Here is a 19,329-nt window from a genome sequence, read left to right on the forward strand (position 1 = left end):
GGTTCTTGAAGTCAGTAACATGATCTGTTGGCTTAGTACCAATAGGAAGCTGGTTGTTGATATTGCTGTCATTATAGAAAAGTTTATTTGTATGTAGCAGGAACTGTTCAGTTCTGTCTGTTAGTTTGTTCAAAAATTTGGGTCTTATCTTCTTTGTTTATCTGACAGGTCTATATCATGTATGAAATCTGAATTCTGCACTAGTCTGCCTGCGATCGTAATCTCATATCCATTTATCTATCTAAACGTGTAGACGACGGTGAGAATGACCAGCAATGGAGACAGGATTTCTCCTGGTTTGAATGCTGTCGTAGTTGATAATACCTTGTGTTGCAGTGGAGGATCCAGGATTTTTTAGGGGGGCGCAAAATAGGTTGATCCGATAAACTTGCGTTAGGAGCAAGTTTAATTAACGCAAACTTGCGTTAGTTCATTAAATTACACTACTTTAGACTATGTTATGAGGCGCGTGCCCCCGTCCCCCCTGCATCCGCCGCTGTTGTATTGCCCTGAAAGGCTCTAACGCAGCGCTTCGTTTCTTCAATTATTCCAGTTATTTAGTTCACGGGAACAGCTCTGAAGATCAAGGAGGCACACTTGTGCCTCTATAAAGAGGCGACCCACCACAATGTTAAGCGATTTCAGGTCCTAGAGGTCGCAGAGAGACGGCGGTAATTGCATTTTGTAGCCCAAGCTCAAACTAAGAAACTTGCAAAATTTCATCCTCCACCGACTTTATCTTCATGGGGTAAACTGGGCCGGAAGTTTCGACCCTCCCACCACAGCCCCCTTTAACGTTGTCCGATTGGGCTGAAATTTAGAGGTTAAGCTTTTCTAGAGCCCGGGAGCTTATCCTCGAAATTTCAGCTCAATCCGATCACTCCTTCCCTGTTTTCAAAAAACCAAATATAGCCACTTAAAATTCATTTCTTCTTTTTTTTCTTAGCCACTCCTACAGGCCCCAGTTGGCAAAGGATCCGGTTGAATGAGGACTCAGTCGAAGTAAAATTCAACCTTTTATGGTCTTTTGCTGTTTTCAGACCGAAGAAATTATCCCCCGAATTTACATTTACGAAAAACCTTAGTTTTTTTTCAAATTATACAGATAAACAGGTTAGACATGTTTTGTTATGAAAATATCTGCGCGTCAATTTTCATAACAAAGCATGTCTAACCTGTTTATGTGTATTATTTGAAAAAAACTACGTTTTCTAAAGAGTTAAAGGGGCTGAGTTACAAGGTCAACCCTTAAAACGTACAGGGATTAGGAGGCACAGTTGGGGGGGGCTGTTAAAGAGGCTGAGTCACTAGTTCGAACCTTAAAACGTACAGGGATTAGGAGGCACCCTGTACGACGTGATTTGAGCATTCAGGAATTAAAAGCCTTAACACAAGAATGTTCAAGAGCGGGGGTTTGGGGGGCGGCAGCCCCCCAACTTCAACTCCTGACACGATCAGCTAACAGTTAGTCAAGCAATAATAAGTAATAAACTGTACAAAAACGTGCAGAAATTATTTGAAAAAAACTACGTTTTCTAAAGAGTTAAAGAGGCTGAGTTACAAGGTCGAACCTTAAAACGTACAGGGATTAGGAGGCACAGTTGGGGGCTGCCGCCCCCCAAATCCCCGCTTTCGCAGCCTTTAAATAAAAAAAAATTTTTTAACTGAAAGTAAGGAGCGACATTAAATCTTAAAACGAACAGAAATTATTCCGTATATGAAAGAGGCTGTGCCCTCCTCAACGCCTCGCTCTTCACGCTAAAGTTTTTATTGTTTAAAAAAAGAGTTGTGAGAAAGTCAAACTTTAGCGTAAAGAGCGAGGCGTTGAGGAGGGCACAGCCTCTTTCATATACGGAATAATTTCTGTTCGTTTTAAGATTTAATGTCGCTCCTTACTTTCAGTTTAAATTTTTTTTTTTTTATTTAAAGGCTGCGAAAGCGGGGTTTGGGGGCGGCAGCCCCCCAACTGTGCCTCCTAATCCCTGTACGTTTTAAGGTTCGACCTTGTAACTCAGCCTCTTTAACTCTTTAGAAAACGTAGTTTTTTTCAAATATTATGATTCAAAGACAGCTTTTATGTCGCAGTCACCACAGTTTAATTTTGAATACAATTGTCACTGGTAGGGAATAAAAAATAATTTTTGGCTATTAGTACATTTGAACATAAGTGTTATTTTTTCAATAGTTTTATTCCATTTCAAGTTGAAGACTCACCGTACTTGGTTGGTGTGCTACCGGACAGTCTGGAAGTTCATAGCTTTGAGCCTTGGATTCAAATTCAAAGTGTTGAAGCCATAAAAGTCAAACATTTGTGTAGCGTTACTGGCAAAAGAGGCGTCTTGTTTGCTGCTTCTCCGAGTCAAATTTGGAGGTTGACAAGCATCCCAGTTCATGTCCAACTGCCTGCATTAATGTCAGAAAAACTATTTGGTTTGGCAACTAAGCTTGCTGTGAGTCTTTCACATATCTATGCTTATCGCTTATGTATTTAGCATCACTTATTATATACAAATTTATATATAAATATACAATTATATACAATTCATCCATATATATTGAATATATTATACAATATATTCTATATATTATATACAATAATTCTATATATTATATAAAATTCATCCACCAATCGGTACAATTTGTCACAAATCGAAGGATGTATTGTTTATTATTTTTACTTTTAACTTTTTATTCTTTTTACTTTTATTCCATATAGACGCAATATATTATACAATATATTCTATATTTTATATACAATTCATCCATCAATCTATACGATTTGTCACAAATCGAAGGATGTCTTATTTTTTATTCTTTTTACTTTTTATTTTTGTTATAGTTTGGTTAATTTTTTGGCAAAAATATAAGTAGCCACCCCGTCGCAAATGCTTTTTGTGTCTTTTTTGGGGGGACAGCTATTAGTAGTTTGGTTGTTATATATTTTGTTTGTAATAAATTATACTTGGACTCGATACTCCGCGCCTGATAACCATGTAAATAATTTTATATGCCACCTTGCCTTTCCAATTATAAATAAAACGGAATTGTAGAAATATATAGCAAAGCGTAAAACTTTCAATAATGAAGCTCGGATATTTTGTTTTAACACCTGGAGATAATATAAGATCTATCACTGAAAAAATGACTATCACCAAGCCAAGGATTCGTACTTTCATGTCAACAAAAACAACAAAAAAGTGTCAATGAATTTATAAAAAAATTGAAAAATAAAAAAACAATTAAATTTTGCAGGATTAGAAACGAATAGCAAAATAAAAACAAAGGTACAAATTTAGTCTCATGGCTTAAGAATAAACAGAACACAATTTCCTAAAAAAGAAGGAGGCTATAAAAAGAAAGCTCAAAATTTATGGAACAAATATTTAACAACTGGAAAACAAAAAGAGATTAGGGGTAAGAAAATTTTTATTTAACATATCAACTGTGTACGGGACGAAAGTATGTTCGATATCTTTCATTTTAAGATTTTGTTGATGTAAGGTTAGGTATTTTTGTTGATACCGCTTTCTAGGACAATAATGAAAGAAAGGTTGAGGTGACTTGGGCACGTTCTGCGGATGAAGGATGACATATTGCCGATTGTCCTTTTTGGCCAACCGTCTACGGTTAAACGGAAAGCAGGTCGTCCTCGTCTAGAGTGGGAAGACGTCATAAAGAAAGATTTAAGGGAAATGGGAACTTCCTTGGAGGGAGTAAAAAGGGAGGCGTGGAATAGATTGAGATGTAGGAGGAGCGTGCGTAGCTGTGTTGGCCTCAGGCGGCTTGGTGCTGCGGTGAGTTGTTAGTAGTAGTAGTATTTTTGTTAAAGAAGAATGGCGGAGGTGAGGTTGGGGAGAGGGAAATTGACTAGGGAAAGATAAATTTGTTCTGGGTTGTGTTATAGTAGCATTGTTGCTGAAACGCAAGAAAAGCTGTATTCTTATTTCCGTGAGGGTGGCATTGTTTAATTCCATACTGTCCGACAATTCGCCAGATATGCTGGGATGCTAAACAGGACAGAATTTCTCGAGAATTTGAACGTACTAATGAGAGGAAAACCGTTAAACAATAAGATTAATAACATTTGAAGTTCTTAGGAGTTTAAGGGGAGAAAATGTGACATTTGCGCGTTTTAATGTATCATTAATATGAAATTCTGTTTTAACATAGTGACACCCTTTATTTTCATAGTACTGATATTTCAGGGGGCGGGGGGAATGGGCAAGTTAAAAAAGAGAGATTGGTTAGGGAATTAATTGTTAAAATTGTTGTCTTTACAGGGTTAACTATTATATTCTTAGTGTCGGTTTCATCTAATATCTGTTCCAGGACACACATTGGGTGATTTTTTGAATTTCTGAAATATATGTCTAAGACAGTTAGGTAATCAACAAATTTCTTTTTATTCGTGAAATCAGCACCACTTTCGTTTATTATTGCAAAATAAAAAGTCTCAATGAGGGTTCCCTTAGGCACAGCATTGTAAATTGGGAGGTAAAGAAAGAGTCAAAGAGTACTGCATTGGACTTTACAGTCCCCACCGGTGGTGCTCATCTCCGTTTTATGGCCCTTCAGCGAGAGAGTGCAAATTGGGAGGGGATCAGAAAATATATTTAGGCATTTCACAACTTATCTTCCATTAGAGAAGAAAGATGCAATTTCATAATCATATAGGAATCAACTCGAAACTCATTGAAAAGTTTTCCTACCAATGTGCTATGGTTGATTAAAATAAAGTATTTTTGTTGGTGAACTGCTATAATATCGGCCCACGTGTTTTATTTTTAAAGTGTGTTTCATATTGTTGCCATAAGATGAACAAAATAGTGGGTTATGGATGTAGAGCGCGAGTTTCCGCATTACCTATGGTCAAAATTTGGAGTTATCCTTACTTTCCACCACTCAGTTACAAAGCTTTCATATAATTTGGATAAAACGGGTGTAAGCTTAATGGGCTGGACACCGTCGAAACTTTTTTTAAGTAACATTTATTACTTTTGTTTTTCACGGGATTAATAAAATCTAATCTCCGACAATTTAGGTACTTCCCAGAAGTGTTAAAAGTGGAGGGAAAAAGTTTCACTTTCATTAAAAAGTGAGGGGGAAAATTTCACTTTCATTAAAAAATGAGGGGAAAAAGTTCCACTTTCACTAGAAAGTGTGGGAAAACAGTTTTGTAAGGCTTTTAGCTCAATCGGAATATATAGCGAACAAGTGTTACGCTTTTTATGTTGGTTATTCTTATCTTCACGTCTAAGGGCGAAATAATGGGGAAATTGAAAGAGTTGAAGTTATAAGTGACGTCTAAAGAGAGGGAAGGCTTTGTACTATGTTCAGATCATTGGCTATATCGAAGGGTTCTTCTTGGATATGGAAATCAACATTTATTTTGGGGTTTCTCGCAAATTTGTCTATTCGATTATGGCATCGTTTTGACTTAGTAGAAAACAGAATCTTGACTGTATATTTGTAATAAGAAGTAGATTTGTGTATTTCTTCCTTTGCATGTTTTTGCTTCAGAATTCCCAGAATAGCATCAACTAGCATACTTTACCTGCCAATGTTTTTTTTTATTTAATTAGATCCACTATTTGGTGACAGCATTTTGACTTAAAATAGTTCTGGCAATGAAATGTAGATTAAAATGTAGATGACATAGAAATTTCAGCTTTAGTCCTATAAGATTACTGGTTTCTTATATTAACTATCCGATTTTCCTTTAAATTTATTATTTTTTAACGGAGTTGCCACACAGCTTCAGAAGATCCAACTATTATAAGTGTCTCATTCGTTTTTCCGCAGGCCACTGAGTTTCAAGGCGTGGCCCTCTTCACTGCTCCATCAGGAGCCGACAGAAAAACTCCTTAACTATTTTTTTAAAGGACACCAGTTATCACAGACCAAATATCAATCTAGGTTTCCTCATCTCGATTTGTGATTAATACGATTATTCTTTTTTGTTATACAAAATCATTTTTAAATTATGTTAATTAAAAATTAAATCATTAAAATAATTTTCGTAAAATATATATAAAATAAAAAATAATATATAATTAAAAAATAACTTAAAATATAAATAATAATCCGAAAATTACTTTTATATCTTAAATTATTTTCAAATTATATAAAAAAAAATTATCCAATTGACTACTTAAGTAATTGAAATTGTGGATTTAAGACCATGAGTGACGAGCCACCAGATGTGCTAAAGGACCAAATACAGAGGATTCAATCCATTCAAGCGTTTGATTTTTTCTGCCAAAGAAACTTCAAAGATGCCATGACCCTGTTTCTTCAGCTGGAAACAGACCCGTCTCACGTTATTGGACTCTATCCAGATCTCCTTCCTGACAGCTATAGAAGCAAAATTCAGTATCCAGAAGAATTGCCATTCTTGCAGGGGAAGGACCTGGAAAATGCATTAGCTGCATTAATTGAATACTTAACTGAGGTAAGATTAGAACATTTGAAACAGTGCTATTTGTTCCAAAAATTTAAAGTCTCTGGGAGGGGGGGGGTGTAATTTTTCTTTCGATTTTCTCAATGAGAATACCAAAAAAACTGAAAGTCAATAAACGTATTACATATCCCAAAGAGTGTGGGTGACTTATAAGAGTGCAAACTGGCAACAGTTTGCCTTTTTTTTAAGTTTTGTGATTGTTTTCTGTCAAGAACTGGGATCCAACACTTATTACTATACTGAGTATACCAGCTACACAAATCAAATAAATAATTTTTATTATAACAGTGAACAAAAATGCCAAGTGTCACCAAACGCTAGATGACGTTGATAGTTTTATTGTCGATACTAGTGCCATTTCCCACTCTTTTAAATGATCCAGTTACCCATACTCTTTATCACATCCCAAAAGAGGTACACGAGCAAAAGGTAGAAAGTAGAAATAAATGAATGAAAAAGAAGCGAAAATGCTGGTAAAAAAAAAATCCTCATCACCAAGTAACCAGTTATTGCCATTTACAGTTGCTTTGAAAAAAAGACTTGGGCTCCTCTTTTTCGCTTTTTTCATTTACATCAATTTTATTAAAGTTGACGATTTTATATTTGTTTGCTGATAATATCATTATTTGTTTGCAATTTACAAAACGACATGTATGTCTCTACCGTCCTTCTTTTTGTAATTTGTTCACGTACTTTTAACAGTATTCATTTAGCTCTTGCCAAGACAAGACGTAATGTGAATTGCCTGCTTAGATAAACCGGTTTAAAGCGGACTATGAGTGCTGCAAGCGATAATGACAGGTATGTTTATTCGCCTGTTTTGAACTTTATCCAAGTGAATTTCGAAGTGGGAATTGACGACGATATTATTGTGAGTCATGGGGTTGATTTTTTCGGGAATTCGGCCGTTTCAACTGCAAAGATTGAACTTTATTCAGGTACAGTTCCAGATGACTGTTGTCCTAAGCGCGTTGGCAATAAAGCAATTTCAAACAATATCAGAGATATGATTGATTTAATCCGGAAATGTGATTCTGAGAACATAACTATTCCTATTTATGTGATCCGATTTCCAACCGAAGTTCCTACCATACCGGCTGTCGCATATTCACGCTTAGCTACCAAGATTAATAATATTGGCCGAACTCTAGATGTTATTGATTCTAAACTCACAAATTATGATATGAATTTCCCGGCATTACCTACTGTCCCCGCGAATGATAATCTAGCCACAGTTGTTATCTCGAATGTGCCTAAGGTTTTGAATAACCCAGCAAAACGTAGAGAGGTAATTGACAAGATCTCCGGTCATGAGGCAATTAGCAGCATACGGTCGTCTAACAATAAACTTGTTGTAAGAATTGATAATGTGGCCGTGAATGATTTTTGCAAGGCTGTGCCCTCAGTTTTAGCGAACTCTAAAGCCAAACTTATCGAAAAGAAATATGTTGGTCTATTAAAGGGTATAGGCACTGATTACGATATCTCTTGCCTTACTAAATACCCTGGAGTCTCTGACGTAACAAGGCTTGGAATTTCCCATGCACTCAGAATTTCGTTTGCAGATGTTGCAACTAAGATCAATGCCATTAAAAATGGATTGAAAGTTGATTACGAATTTTTGCGCGTTTTTGAGTATTTTCAGATCCCGCGTTGTTGCCATAGATGCCGTTCTCCTGACCATGTAGTTGCCAATTGCAGAAGCCCAGTCGTGAAATGCTCCCGATGCTCCGATCCCCACGAATCATCAAAGGACTCTCCCTGTCAGTTGTCCCCTAAATGTGCTAACTGTGGTGGAGACCATGTGTCATATAGTTTGCGATGTCCCAAGTTGCGAGCTATTGCTACCAAAGGTATTGCCAAATGATATCTTTGCCTATCTCTATTTGTTCTTTTAATATTAATGGGACATTTGTATTGGTAATCTTCTTGATACATTTGATGTAGTCCTTTTTCAAGAACATTTATTGCCGGCTGTGAGCGTAAATTTCCTTCGACGTAGCCCCGGTCACATTTTTTTTTCTACAAATGCCCGAAGAACTCGTGGTCGTCCCTCCGGTGGGTTGGCTTGCGTGCTGAATCGGAAACTCTCTTCCCTTTCCCCACAGTGTTACAGATCTGATGATATTTATTTAGCCGTCAGGATTGGTGATCTTGTACTAGTCAATGTTTATTTGCCGCATAATAAGAATGATCTTGCGTCATTCACCCATTTTGTTAAAGCGTTCAAAATATTGAAAATTTTTGTATCAGGTATTGAGCAACTTGAATATGATTGGCTAATACTGGGTAACATGAACTGTGATGTGACAATATCCTCCCCCCGATCCTAGTCTCTACTAAAGTGCCTCCCCCTGAGTTTCTGGAGTCGGACAAAAGATCTTACATGTACTTATATACATGCCAGCGGCTCCCGGTCTAACCTTGACCACTGCGTATGCTCTGCTGGTGTTACAACTTCAACTGTCCATGTTGATGAAGATGAAAGAGATTATGATCACATACCCATATCTCTGTGTGTGTCAGTCACATCTAAACTAGTAATAAATGCTCCCCAATCCGTAGAAAAAAAGTGGTTTCAACGGCGAAATTGGAATCGTTGTGATTGGCCTTTATATGTGGCCACGCTTGCAAGCCTGCTGAGTACCATTAATGTGCCTTATAACCTCCTCTGTTGTGGAGTTAGCTCACCTAGTGCTCGTTTGCAATTGAATACGTATTATCATCAAATCATTTTATGTTTGAAAAAAAACGAACAAGTAGCTGTCCCAATTGAACGTATTCGGTCCAACATGCGAAAGTTTGTTTGGAATTATGACCCTCTTTTAAAAAAAGTGAAAAATCAGGCCAAGCTATGGTTACGTATTTGGATTGATTGTGGGCGTCCCTCTCGTGGTACTGTTTTTGATATTAAACGTAAAACGAAAACGGCTTATAAAAGACAACTGCGGTCCGTTCGTGAAGCTGGAGTTAATTTTCCAAATAGTTCGAAAGAGTGGAAGTTTGTGACGAATTCTTCTAAGTTTACTGATTATAAGAGTGATAATATTCCGCAATCAGCTTGGATCCAACATTATTCTAATATTTTTTCCCGTGTTAATTTCGCTGTTCATAGCCGATATTCCCAACTCCTTGCTAAGTGCCTTCCCGGAAAAATGCAACAAAAGCATGTCCTTCGTGTGTCAGCTGATATAATTACTGAATCGATCAGGCGGCTGAAGTCTCAGTCTATTGATATTGATGGTATAAGCGTTTTTCATTTACGGAAAGATTCTCAGGAACTAGTAAAACATTTGCAGCTACTTTTTCAAATGTGTCTTTGTTGTTCTTTAGTGCCTGATAGTTTCCTATGTGGTACTGTTACCTCAATTGTAAAGAGAGGAAAAGACATAAATAAAGGTGATTCTTATATTAGCAAACTTTTTGAATATGTGCTTCTTCCTTATATTATTGATTTTGTGAATTATGATGCTAATCAGTTTGGATTTAGAAAGGGGATTTCTTGTCATTATGCACATTGGGTGCTTGCTCTCCTTTTTAAGGATGCACAAACGAAAGGTCAATCATTACATATATGTGCTTTAGACAAATCTAAAGCTTTCGACAGTGTTGTGCACCCTCAGGCTTTTTATTCTTTACATCAGCTTGGTATAAACCCATCGATTATTTCTCTGCTATGTTTTTGGTATTCGAATTTATATGTTAGATTGAAATCGAATGGATGTGTTTTTGGAAATATTCCTGTTAAAAGCGGGGTTAGGCAAGGAGGAGTTCTTTCGCCTTATATTTTTAATGCTTGTATTTCGAGTGTGATTAATAAGATTCCCTCCAGTTGTTTTTTTGGTTTTTAGGAAGTGTCTTATTTAGCATATGCTGATGACCTCCTCCTGATTAATCGTTCCAAAAGGAGGCTTGAATGGAATGTTAGCATGGTGGGATCTATGCTTAGTGAAATAGGCCTATCATTAAATACTTTGAAATGTGAATATTTACTCTTTAACGCTGTTAATCCCCCTGCTACTCCCCTTGCTTGCAATACCTTTACGGTACCTCGGGTCTCTGTTATTAAATGACTTGGTATTTCCATCTGTGAATTCGTAGGAAGTATCCGACGTAAATTTATTTGTGATTCGAAGGATAAGCTTAAAGCTGGTTATGGGAAAATTGTTGCAAACCGTGGACGTTTTAATAGGCATGGTCTTGCTAAACTCTACTGTAGTTTCTGTGACCATGCGATTTTATCCGCTTCTGGGCTGTATCCGCTTTTTACTAAGCATGATTTGAAGCAAATAAAGGTTAATTATTTTAGATATTGTAAGTTCCTATTACATTTGCCGCTTGCTGTGCGCAATAGGCGCCTTGTTGGTCGTTATGGTGCAACAGAAATTCTGTCCTCGCTTGAAATGGTGCAAGCGAAGATCAGTCAGGATGCTAGTTTTCGGTTGGGCCCACATCACAGTCTTATCCGTTTTTTTTATTAGTGTTTATATTTGTGGTTAGATTGTCGCTGTTCTTTTTCTTTTCTTTTTTTTTTTTTTTTTTGTGTTTGTATTACTCCACTATTTTACATTTATTGTACAGTGGGTTATAAATAAAATAAATAATAAATAAATAAATAATAAATACTTTTTTTTAGCTGCATTTTTTGATGTATCTATAGGAATGGGTTTTAATTTTAAGATTTTATGCCAAAACTTCTTGTCGTTGTTTTTAACATAAGCTATACTGGTATGTTAGCTTTTCACCAGCACTGTCGTACCGACAAGCTACCTATAACTAGCCCGCTAAGTGCCGCTTTCCTATTAACTTTGTTCTGGCAGTTTTTATCAAGTTTCATATTTGAATTTATTTCCTCCTTGAAAAGCTACTCTATTTCCAGACAGAAATCATTAAAACTAGCAACTAAAGTGCTAGACGACAATGTTTAAAACACGATAAAACTATATGAAGCGCCTATTTAATATAACTTTAACTAGAGAAAAATAGATGCAAATTAACATATCTTCGGGCTACATGGACTTAGCCACGAATCCACATAAAAATACAGTTGGAAGTTGCTTCTAAGGCCAAAATCTTATTTTAGCCTTTAGCACAGATTAAGTGAGATAAATCTAACTATAATTATATAGAAAAAACATTATCTTAAGTATCTGTTGGGCTGAAGTTTTTTTTTCAAGTTTCTAAGTTTATTTTATCTCTTCCTTGAAATGCTACACTATTTGCAAATGAGATTCCTTAAATAAAAAGTCGCTAAAATGCTAGATAGTAATATTTAGATATATTTCCACTTATCTGTAATAGGGCAGGTAGAAAAACAGATTTTTACAACAAAAGATGACCTGCCCCAAAACTGCATCCCAGGGATCACATTTGCTCGGTACCTTAATACCGGAGGGGGTTTTTGTCAACTTGTGGATCCTCCAGCTCGTTTGGGCTTTAGTTCTTGAATTGCTCGTAGAACATCTATAGTTGAGTGTTAAATATATCTGAGTCATCTGGGGCCAACACCAAGAGTTAAATAAGCTTAATGATTTTACAGAGATGAAAATGCATTTAAAACAGTCTCCAGGATAGGCATATTGGCTAAGGGAATTTATTTCCCATGGTCATTAAGGGAAGGGAACAAGTATTACAAATATCTAACCATACGGAGAGAAATTCTTACTGTACAAATTTGTTGGGAGGGGGTCAAAATCTTGCCACCAGAAATTTCACGGGACGGTATCGTTGGAGTAAATTGATGGGAGTAAAAGCTAGCATCTTAGTACAGTTTTTTGGGATTTCCCACAGGAAATTATTACACTTGTGTAGATATTCTAGTGAAGCAGGACGTCCAATTCAACCTATAGTCAGCCTATAGCTTTAACGCCAGTTTAATTCCAAAAACATCTTTTGAGCGGGACCTTGGAGTAATAATAGAACAGTGAACTAAAATTCAGCAACCACTACGAAACCATCGTGAACAAAGCTTCGAAAGTAGATGAACTTATTCGTTGAAACTTCGCCCTAAACGATCTTCAACTTTTCTCAACTCTATTCAAGTCTCTTATTCGGCATATCATTGAATATGGTCACACGACAATAAGACCTTGCCTTCAAAAAGATATTGATGCACTTGAGAAGATTCAGTGAAGAGCAGCAAAATCTGTTCCAAAACTAAGAAGCCTCTCCTACCGTGAATGATTGGAAAAGCTGTCACTTCCTTCCATCTCCTATAGACTCCTCCGAGGTGATCTTATTGAAACTTTCAAGCTATGTCACAGGTGCTACAATAACATTGAACAAGAGGAAATGCAACACACAACACAAACAATCTGCGACAACACAACTTTAAGCTAAAGCGAAACATTTTCGATAAAGAAGCTGGAAGATGGGCCTTCTCAAATCGAGCAGTCAAGGAATGGAACAACCTCCCCCAAGAAGTGGGTATGGCACTCTCCACCAACTCTTTCAAGAATAGTATTGACAAATTTTGTAATGAAAGCAAATTTTTATAGAGGCGAAAGCCCTTTTATTGCAGTATATTTTTATTATTATCAATTGTTTCATTTTGGACTATGGAAGGGAAAACCCTCGGTGAATAACTTTTTGAAATCAAAGCTTTTGTTCAGACAGAAAATAGAACACTATTTGCGGCAATCGCTTACTTTACTTAATCTTTTTGTGTTTCTGTTTTTTTTTTTGTCATTAGTTACGGATACTTTCTTTGTAGATTCGTCGAAGTTTACAGGGTAACGTGAAGTCTCTTAGCGGTCCTAGTCCTGGTTCAGAAGGAACACACGCCGTAAAATCAAAAAAGCAGCTTCTCCAGATTATCGATACAACCTTATTAAAATGTTACTTAAAGGTAAGACCTTTTCCTTCAATCCCAGCAAGAGTGACTAAAAAAAGTGGTCAAAATTTATTAAAAACGTTGCTAATGCTCATTATGCTTTGAATTACGCTCTAAAAAAAAAAATTCTAAAACAGCGTATTAAACCGTTCATAATAGAAAACATTATTTATAAATTGAAACTTTTGAATTATAACCGAAACTCTAAAGAACGGAAGTTTCACAAACAATGTATAATGAAATAATTTGCTTTTTAGGCTAATTTCGTATATGTAACTTCCTTTTGTTTAATAAGCACATTAAAAGGTACTTGTATAAGAAAATTTGTAGTATTTTAGAGAAAGGGGAAAACATTTTCAAAAGGGTGATCTTTTGTACGCCTGTTGGAAGGTATACCATCCTACATTCTTCCAAGAATGTAGGTTTTTCATTAAAGCTCTTTTTTCTCCTTTTTTTGCCCGTGTTACGGTGTACATTCAGGTAATTTTCTGACAACGTTGCCTTTCAATCTAAAAAAATTTGAACATATAAAAATCCATAATAATGAAAAACTTTCGATTAAAGTTTAAATTTAATTAATTAATTGAATAATTTTAATTAAGAGCTTAATGAAATAAAAATGCTCAGGTTCTTAATAAAAATGCTCAGGTTCACGCTTGTGGATATTGTCATCCGATTTGAAGTCAATATGAAGAACGTTTACATATTACGAAGAACGTTATTTGCCAAGAGTACTAATCTTTAAGAGGGGTCGATACCTTAAAAATGGTCAGTTTCTACAAATATTGCTGTGTGAGTCTAGCGTTGACCGTCTCAAACACAAAGGGCCCGATACGGAGTACAACAGGGAACTCCCACAGCAATATTCGTGGTAGAACCCGGCGCCGCACCGGCGGATTGACCGAACGCCGCTGACGAGAGGCCCGGTCGAACACCACCGAAATGTCGTGACGCCGCAGGCAGAGGCGGCGGCGTTCGGTCGACTGTAAATTATTTTTTCGGCAATTCTTTATTGTGTCAACCGCAAAGTCGGAGCTTTTCCTTTTCGTGTGGTTTAGTATTTCGATTTTCCTGATTAGAAATCAAGCAGGGCTTGCACTATCCTCGAGTTTTCGGGTATTTTCCCGAAAATCTATGCGTCAACCCGAAAAAAATTTTGATTCCCCGAATCCCCGAAAATCACGCAATCATGCTGCCACCCCTAGCGATTTAATACCAGTGATTTTCCCTGTCAAATATTACTTTGCATACCATAATTCTTCACTACTCTCTTGTTCATTAATTTTCGTCTCTTTTATTAATTTGCATAAAAACCAGATAGATGCAATATACTATTGCAAATATTGCAATATACACAGTTTTTTATATGCTGATAAAAAAAGTATCATCATTTTGTAATGAGTATAAATCATTTCGAATGTAGTTACTCAATCGCTACTTCTTACATCATTCGTAGTCAACAATTTTATTTTCAAGTAGAATAGAATTATAGAACGCATTCACTACTATACAGCTTCAGCCTTTTGTTGGATTTTGAAATTGACAGCCGACAGATTGTTTCTACAGCTGAATCGTAAGTTTGCAGATTTTTTTTTTTTCTGCTGTTCTTAGATAAGATTTTCTTAATGTTTAATACTCAATTATTGAACGCCTGATAGAAAATACAATCTTCTTTATGGAACATTTTTATCCCCCCCCCAAAAAAAAAAACAAAAAAAAACAACCTTCGATTGAGACAAAATTTAGCTATAGACTAAGCTATGTACAAGGTTGGAGAACTAAAGATTGAACCAGAAGCTACCCCAAAAATATGATACATAAATAAATTGTAAATTATTGCCTATATGGGGGGGGGGCTATCATTTTTAAATGATAATACCTCATTTTTTTTTATTGAAAGCAGGGATGTAAAAAGATAATTATTTTGGAGACAGAAGAAAATGATATCAAATTCCCTGGGAAACCATTAAAATATTTTGATAGACCCAGGCCCCCCATTAAGACTTGTTCATTGTCTTGTGTATTTTGCGATTTCTCATAGGCTACTGGCCTAATTTGGGTTCTGTGTGTGCTCACTTTTAATTAGATTCTTTGGATCTTATGAAATGCCATGGCGAATCTATCACTCAGTTTTCCAATAATTTGAGGTATATCTGAATAATTTTGACATTTTTGTTGTTGTCTTTGTACCCCTTTACTCATACCCTCATTTTTTTTTCAAGGAGCACTAAGCTGTTCAACGTTATTTTGCGTGTTTGTTGAACCGTTTTTTTGAGCTGACACGGTATCCTATCAAGATGGTAACCAGGGGGGGGGGAGGGTAGGGAGGTATTTCATTTAACTGATAATAGCTCGAAATTTTATTAATTGAAAGCAGGGATCCCAAAAAGTTGATTTTTTCTTAATTTAAAGCAGAGATGACATCCTATCAAGGTGGTATCCAGAGGGGGGAGGGGGTATTGAGCTATCATATTTAAATGATAATACCTCGATTTTTTTTAAAGCAGGGGTGCCAATAAGTTAATTTTTTTTATTTAAAGCAGAGACGGTATCCTATCAAGATGGTATCCAGAAGGGGGGCATAGGGAGTTATTATATTTTAGTGATAGTACCTTGATTTTTTTTTTAATTAAAAGCAGGGATGCCAAAAAAGTTGAAAAGTTGACAAAATTAACTAGATTTTCGTGAGTTATACTTGAAACAGCACTTGCATGGTTTTATCGTCCAAGGGGAGAGGGACACATGCGCCAAATCCGTTTTTTTTTCTCATTGATGAAACGTGTTTACTTTGAAAACATTCATTCATAAGTACCAGGCAGATTCACACTAAAATGAAATGGTGTGACGAAAGCGATGTCGACATCCCCACCTAACGTTGCGCTCGAGTGACAATGGCGCCCTTGGTCCAGTGCCCAAGTTACATTAAAAGGCCAGGTCATAATAAAAGCTTTCAATTTGGGAGGTTCAAGGAGGAGTTTTTGACAGTCTTTTGACCTCAGGGTACTAGATGTTGCAACGTTCTTACGTATCTACGGTGGTTTAGAAAATTCGATCACCCCACAAATGATTACCAAAAATATGCACAAATGTAACATTTGGAATATTATAACACTTTTTTCAAAGCTTTGAAGAAAATCAAAAAAGTCTAGATACCCCTAACTACGCTTGAAAGCTATTTTAAAAAGAAACTCTTTGAAGATTTCCATGGAAATGACTATTGCAGAAGCTTTGAACCTGGGAGGGGATCAAAGAGGAGTCTATTTTGACCACAAGTGACTTATTGTTGCGACTTTCTTAAATTTGTTAATTCTTGTGAGCATTTGGAAATCAAAGTGATACTAAGTGTCCTAACATTTTGCTTGGATTAAAAGTGACGAACTAGGATGAAAATTTCAACATCTTCCTGGAGCTACTTCAGTCTGCATATTATTTCATTTCATTAGACTTAAAACGGGTGAGCTTTTCATTTTTTACCTAAGAAAATTGCTGGCACTTCATTTTTCTTCATAGCGAATAAACTATTAAGTGTTTTTTGTGTCATTGTAATTGAAGTGTTCTCATGAGAAGTGTTCATCATGTATTTTTCAATTTGATAAATTTACTCCTTTTAGATGCAGTTTATAATTAGGTATTTAGACTGAGATTAGGTATTTATCAGTTTATAATTTGGAATGAATCCCCAAAATAAAAAAATGAATAATATCCAAAAGAGCAGCCAAAAGCAATAAAAAAGCAGCAGTTCAGCCTTAGTCCACATGACATATATTATATAAAGAAGCCAAAAAAAAAAACTTAAAAATACAGTTTTTTAAAATTGTTATTAAAAACCAGTTTGTAATACAAGAAGGCTTCTTAGGAATCCAAAAGAGCAAAAAAAAACAATCAATATCAAAGTCGCCCATTTCAACTGTTTTAAAGGTGACAAAACAGATATAGGCAAAGGGCATTATGAAAAAATTAAGCTTCTAAGTTCAAGGTTATATTCAAAGTTTTTACCCAGATAACTGATGAATTTTGTGATACGGAATTTGAAGTTTTATAGGCAGTAATGCTCGATGAAACAAACTACTAATTTTGATAATTATGTCATGTTAAGAATACATAGCTAATAGATACTTCAACTACTCGTGTTATTCAAGGGTTCTGAAACGCCACAGCCATTTCGTTTTTACTAGATTTCTACTTCTCTTAATGATTAATGAAGAAGACCAGTTTCCAGCCAGCGACTTGTGAATTTTTGAATTCATGAATAGGCTCGAATCTGTTGTAAATTTAAGCTGTGATTTGAGAAAGGCTGATGAAAACATTAATGTTTGCGGTAAACATTGATCGCGCCGGCGTTGCGCCGCCGACATCTTACCGGCGGCGCGGCGTGGCTTGGGGTTTTTGGCCCCGCCGCCGCTGGTCTTTCCTCATCGGCGTGGCGCCGGGGTCTAATTTGTGGAAATTGACCTGGAATCTTAAGTGTGTCAGCAGTTTGAGAAGCTAACGAGAGGCTTGTTTTAAATAAAGAATAATTAGATTTTCTTGCTAATTGTTAAACAAAGTGCTGTCTGTTCAATTATAGACTCATTTATTTTATAAACAACTATCGTAGCCATGGTCAAAGCCGTGACTAAATGGTGCTGTTTAGTACATTGCATAAAACTGGTCACTGGCGGTTTAAATAACTGACAAGGGCACGAATGAATTGCTGTGACGGGTTGTTCGACAGTTTGATGGCACTAGTTGGTTTTTATGGCGGGTGTTGGCGGAGATAGGCGCAGGTGGGGGAAGCAACGAACGGTGTTTCTGGGACGAAAGAAGGGACTGCTTAAAATTGCACATCAACTGCAAGCGCCTATCATGCAACGTTGGCAGTCGTAAGGTACTAAGGGCAGCCTCATAAGAGTTTTATTTCAGGCCTAGTATAACTTTCACTGCCTGTTTTTGAATGGCCTCCAGATCTTCACTTAGGTGGTCAATATTATGAGTCTGAGGGGCCCAGACGACAAGCATATTCTAGATAGGACGCACATATGTGACGTAAACCCTCTTCAGCTGACTTGTGAGAAACCCATTAGGCGCAAGGTAATTAGCGACCGTAGTACGCAACTACCTTTTTTCTCCAGACCGGCAATGTGCGTGCTAAATGAACAGTCGACACTGAAAGTAACCCTGAGAATCACTGAGGTTGAGGCGGTAGAGTACCACGGATACGGGCATGAGAGGTCACGCTTAAGTGGATTCAATGTACCTACATCATATATAATTCATACCCTGGGTCGATAAGATTTTCAATCAAAGCGGGTAGTACCTCAGGGAACTTCCAAAGCTTTTACAGTACTTAATGCAGCAATCCCCTTAATGATGCAGCACTATATGCAGATTTTGAGTTTTTTTTGTTTTTTTTTACTTTACTTTTCTTTACTTTACATGTTGTTTTCTTGTTTGGTTTGATTTTTTTTAACAAGCCTTTCTTGATATGTAACCGAAGTATTCGAAGCTTATCACTGTCTTAATTAATTGTCTGCTGTCTTAATTAAGAGTTTTATTCAATTGAGTGATAACCTGATAACCATATATTTGGTAATAAGTTGAAATCTATAGGCCTACATTTGAAATCAATGTCAAAATTTGAATAATTCATCCCTGTGTATAAATTAAGTGCAAACAAGAATATACAATAACAGGTAAAAATTTTAGTTAAAACAGTGAATCATCAATAAATGAAATAATAAAGCTAAAAAATTTCTGTTTCTTATCCGGAAACTTCTATCAACGGAATGGAAAAACTCGAAGAAATGACAGAAACACATGAGAAAACGAAATAACAGAAAAAAAAAATAGTTATAGGGAGAAAAAAACTCATATTTGGTAAACAGCTGTTTACCGAAATTTCCAAACACTCGTCTTAATAATACAATACTACACGCCTGACACCAATACAGCTCGAGATAATGTGCCAATAAGGCAAATTAGTAGAGATGCCTCAGGAGGTCCGGGCGGGAGTCCATATATGGGCATAGAACCACGTGGTTTATGGTTTTTGTCATTG

General features: G+C 36.3%; 1 protein-coding gene across 3 annotated transcripts in view; it reads left to right on the top strand.

Annotated features, from left to right (window-relative positions):
• The window catches only part of LOC148946439 (vam6/Vps39-like protein), a 103,993-nt gene that overhangs the window by 40,008 nt on the left and 44,656 nt on the right, over positions 1-19,329 (top strand). For all 3 annotated transcript variants that reach the window (XM_089098461.1, XM_089098462.1, XM_089098460.1), the window contains exons 6-8: positions 2,203-2,450; positions 6,179-6,451; positions 13,173-13,307. In XM_089098461.1, coding sequence (XP_088954587.1) covers positions 2,203-2,450; positions 6,179-6,451; positions 13,173-13,307 — 656 coding nt within the window. The remainder of the gene's footprint in view (positions 1-2,202; positions 2,451-6,178; positions 6,452-13,172; positions 13,308-19,329) is intronic.

This window comes from Artemia sp. Qi Xiang Cuo, chromosome 12, assembly GCF_049724085.1.
Source record: "Artemia sp. Qi Xiang Cuo chromosome 12, ASM4972408v1, whole genome shotgun sequence".
Lineage (NCBI taxonomy): Eukaryota > Metazoa > Arthropoda > Branchiopoda > Anostraca > Artemiidae > Artemia > Artemia sp. Qi Xiang Cuo.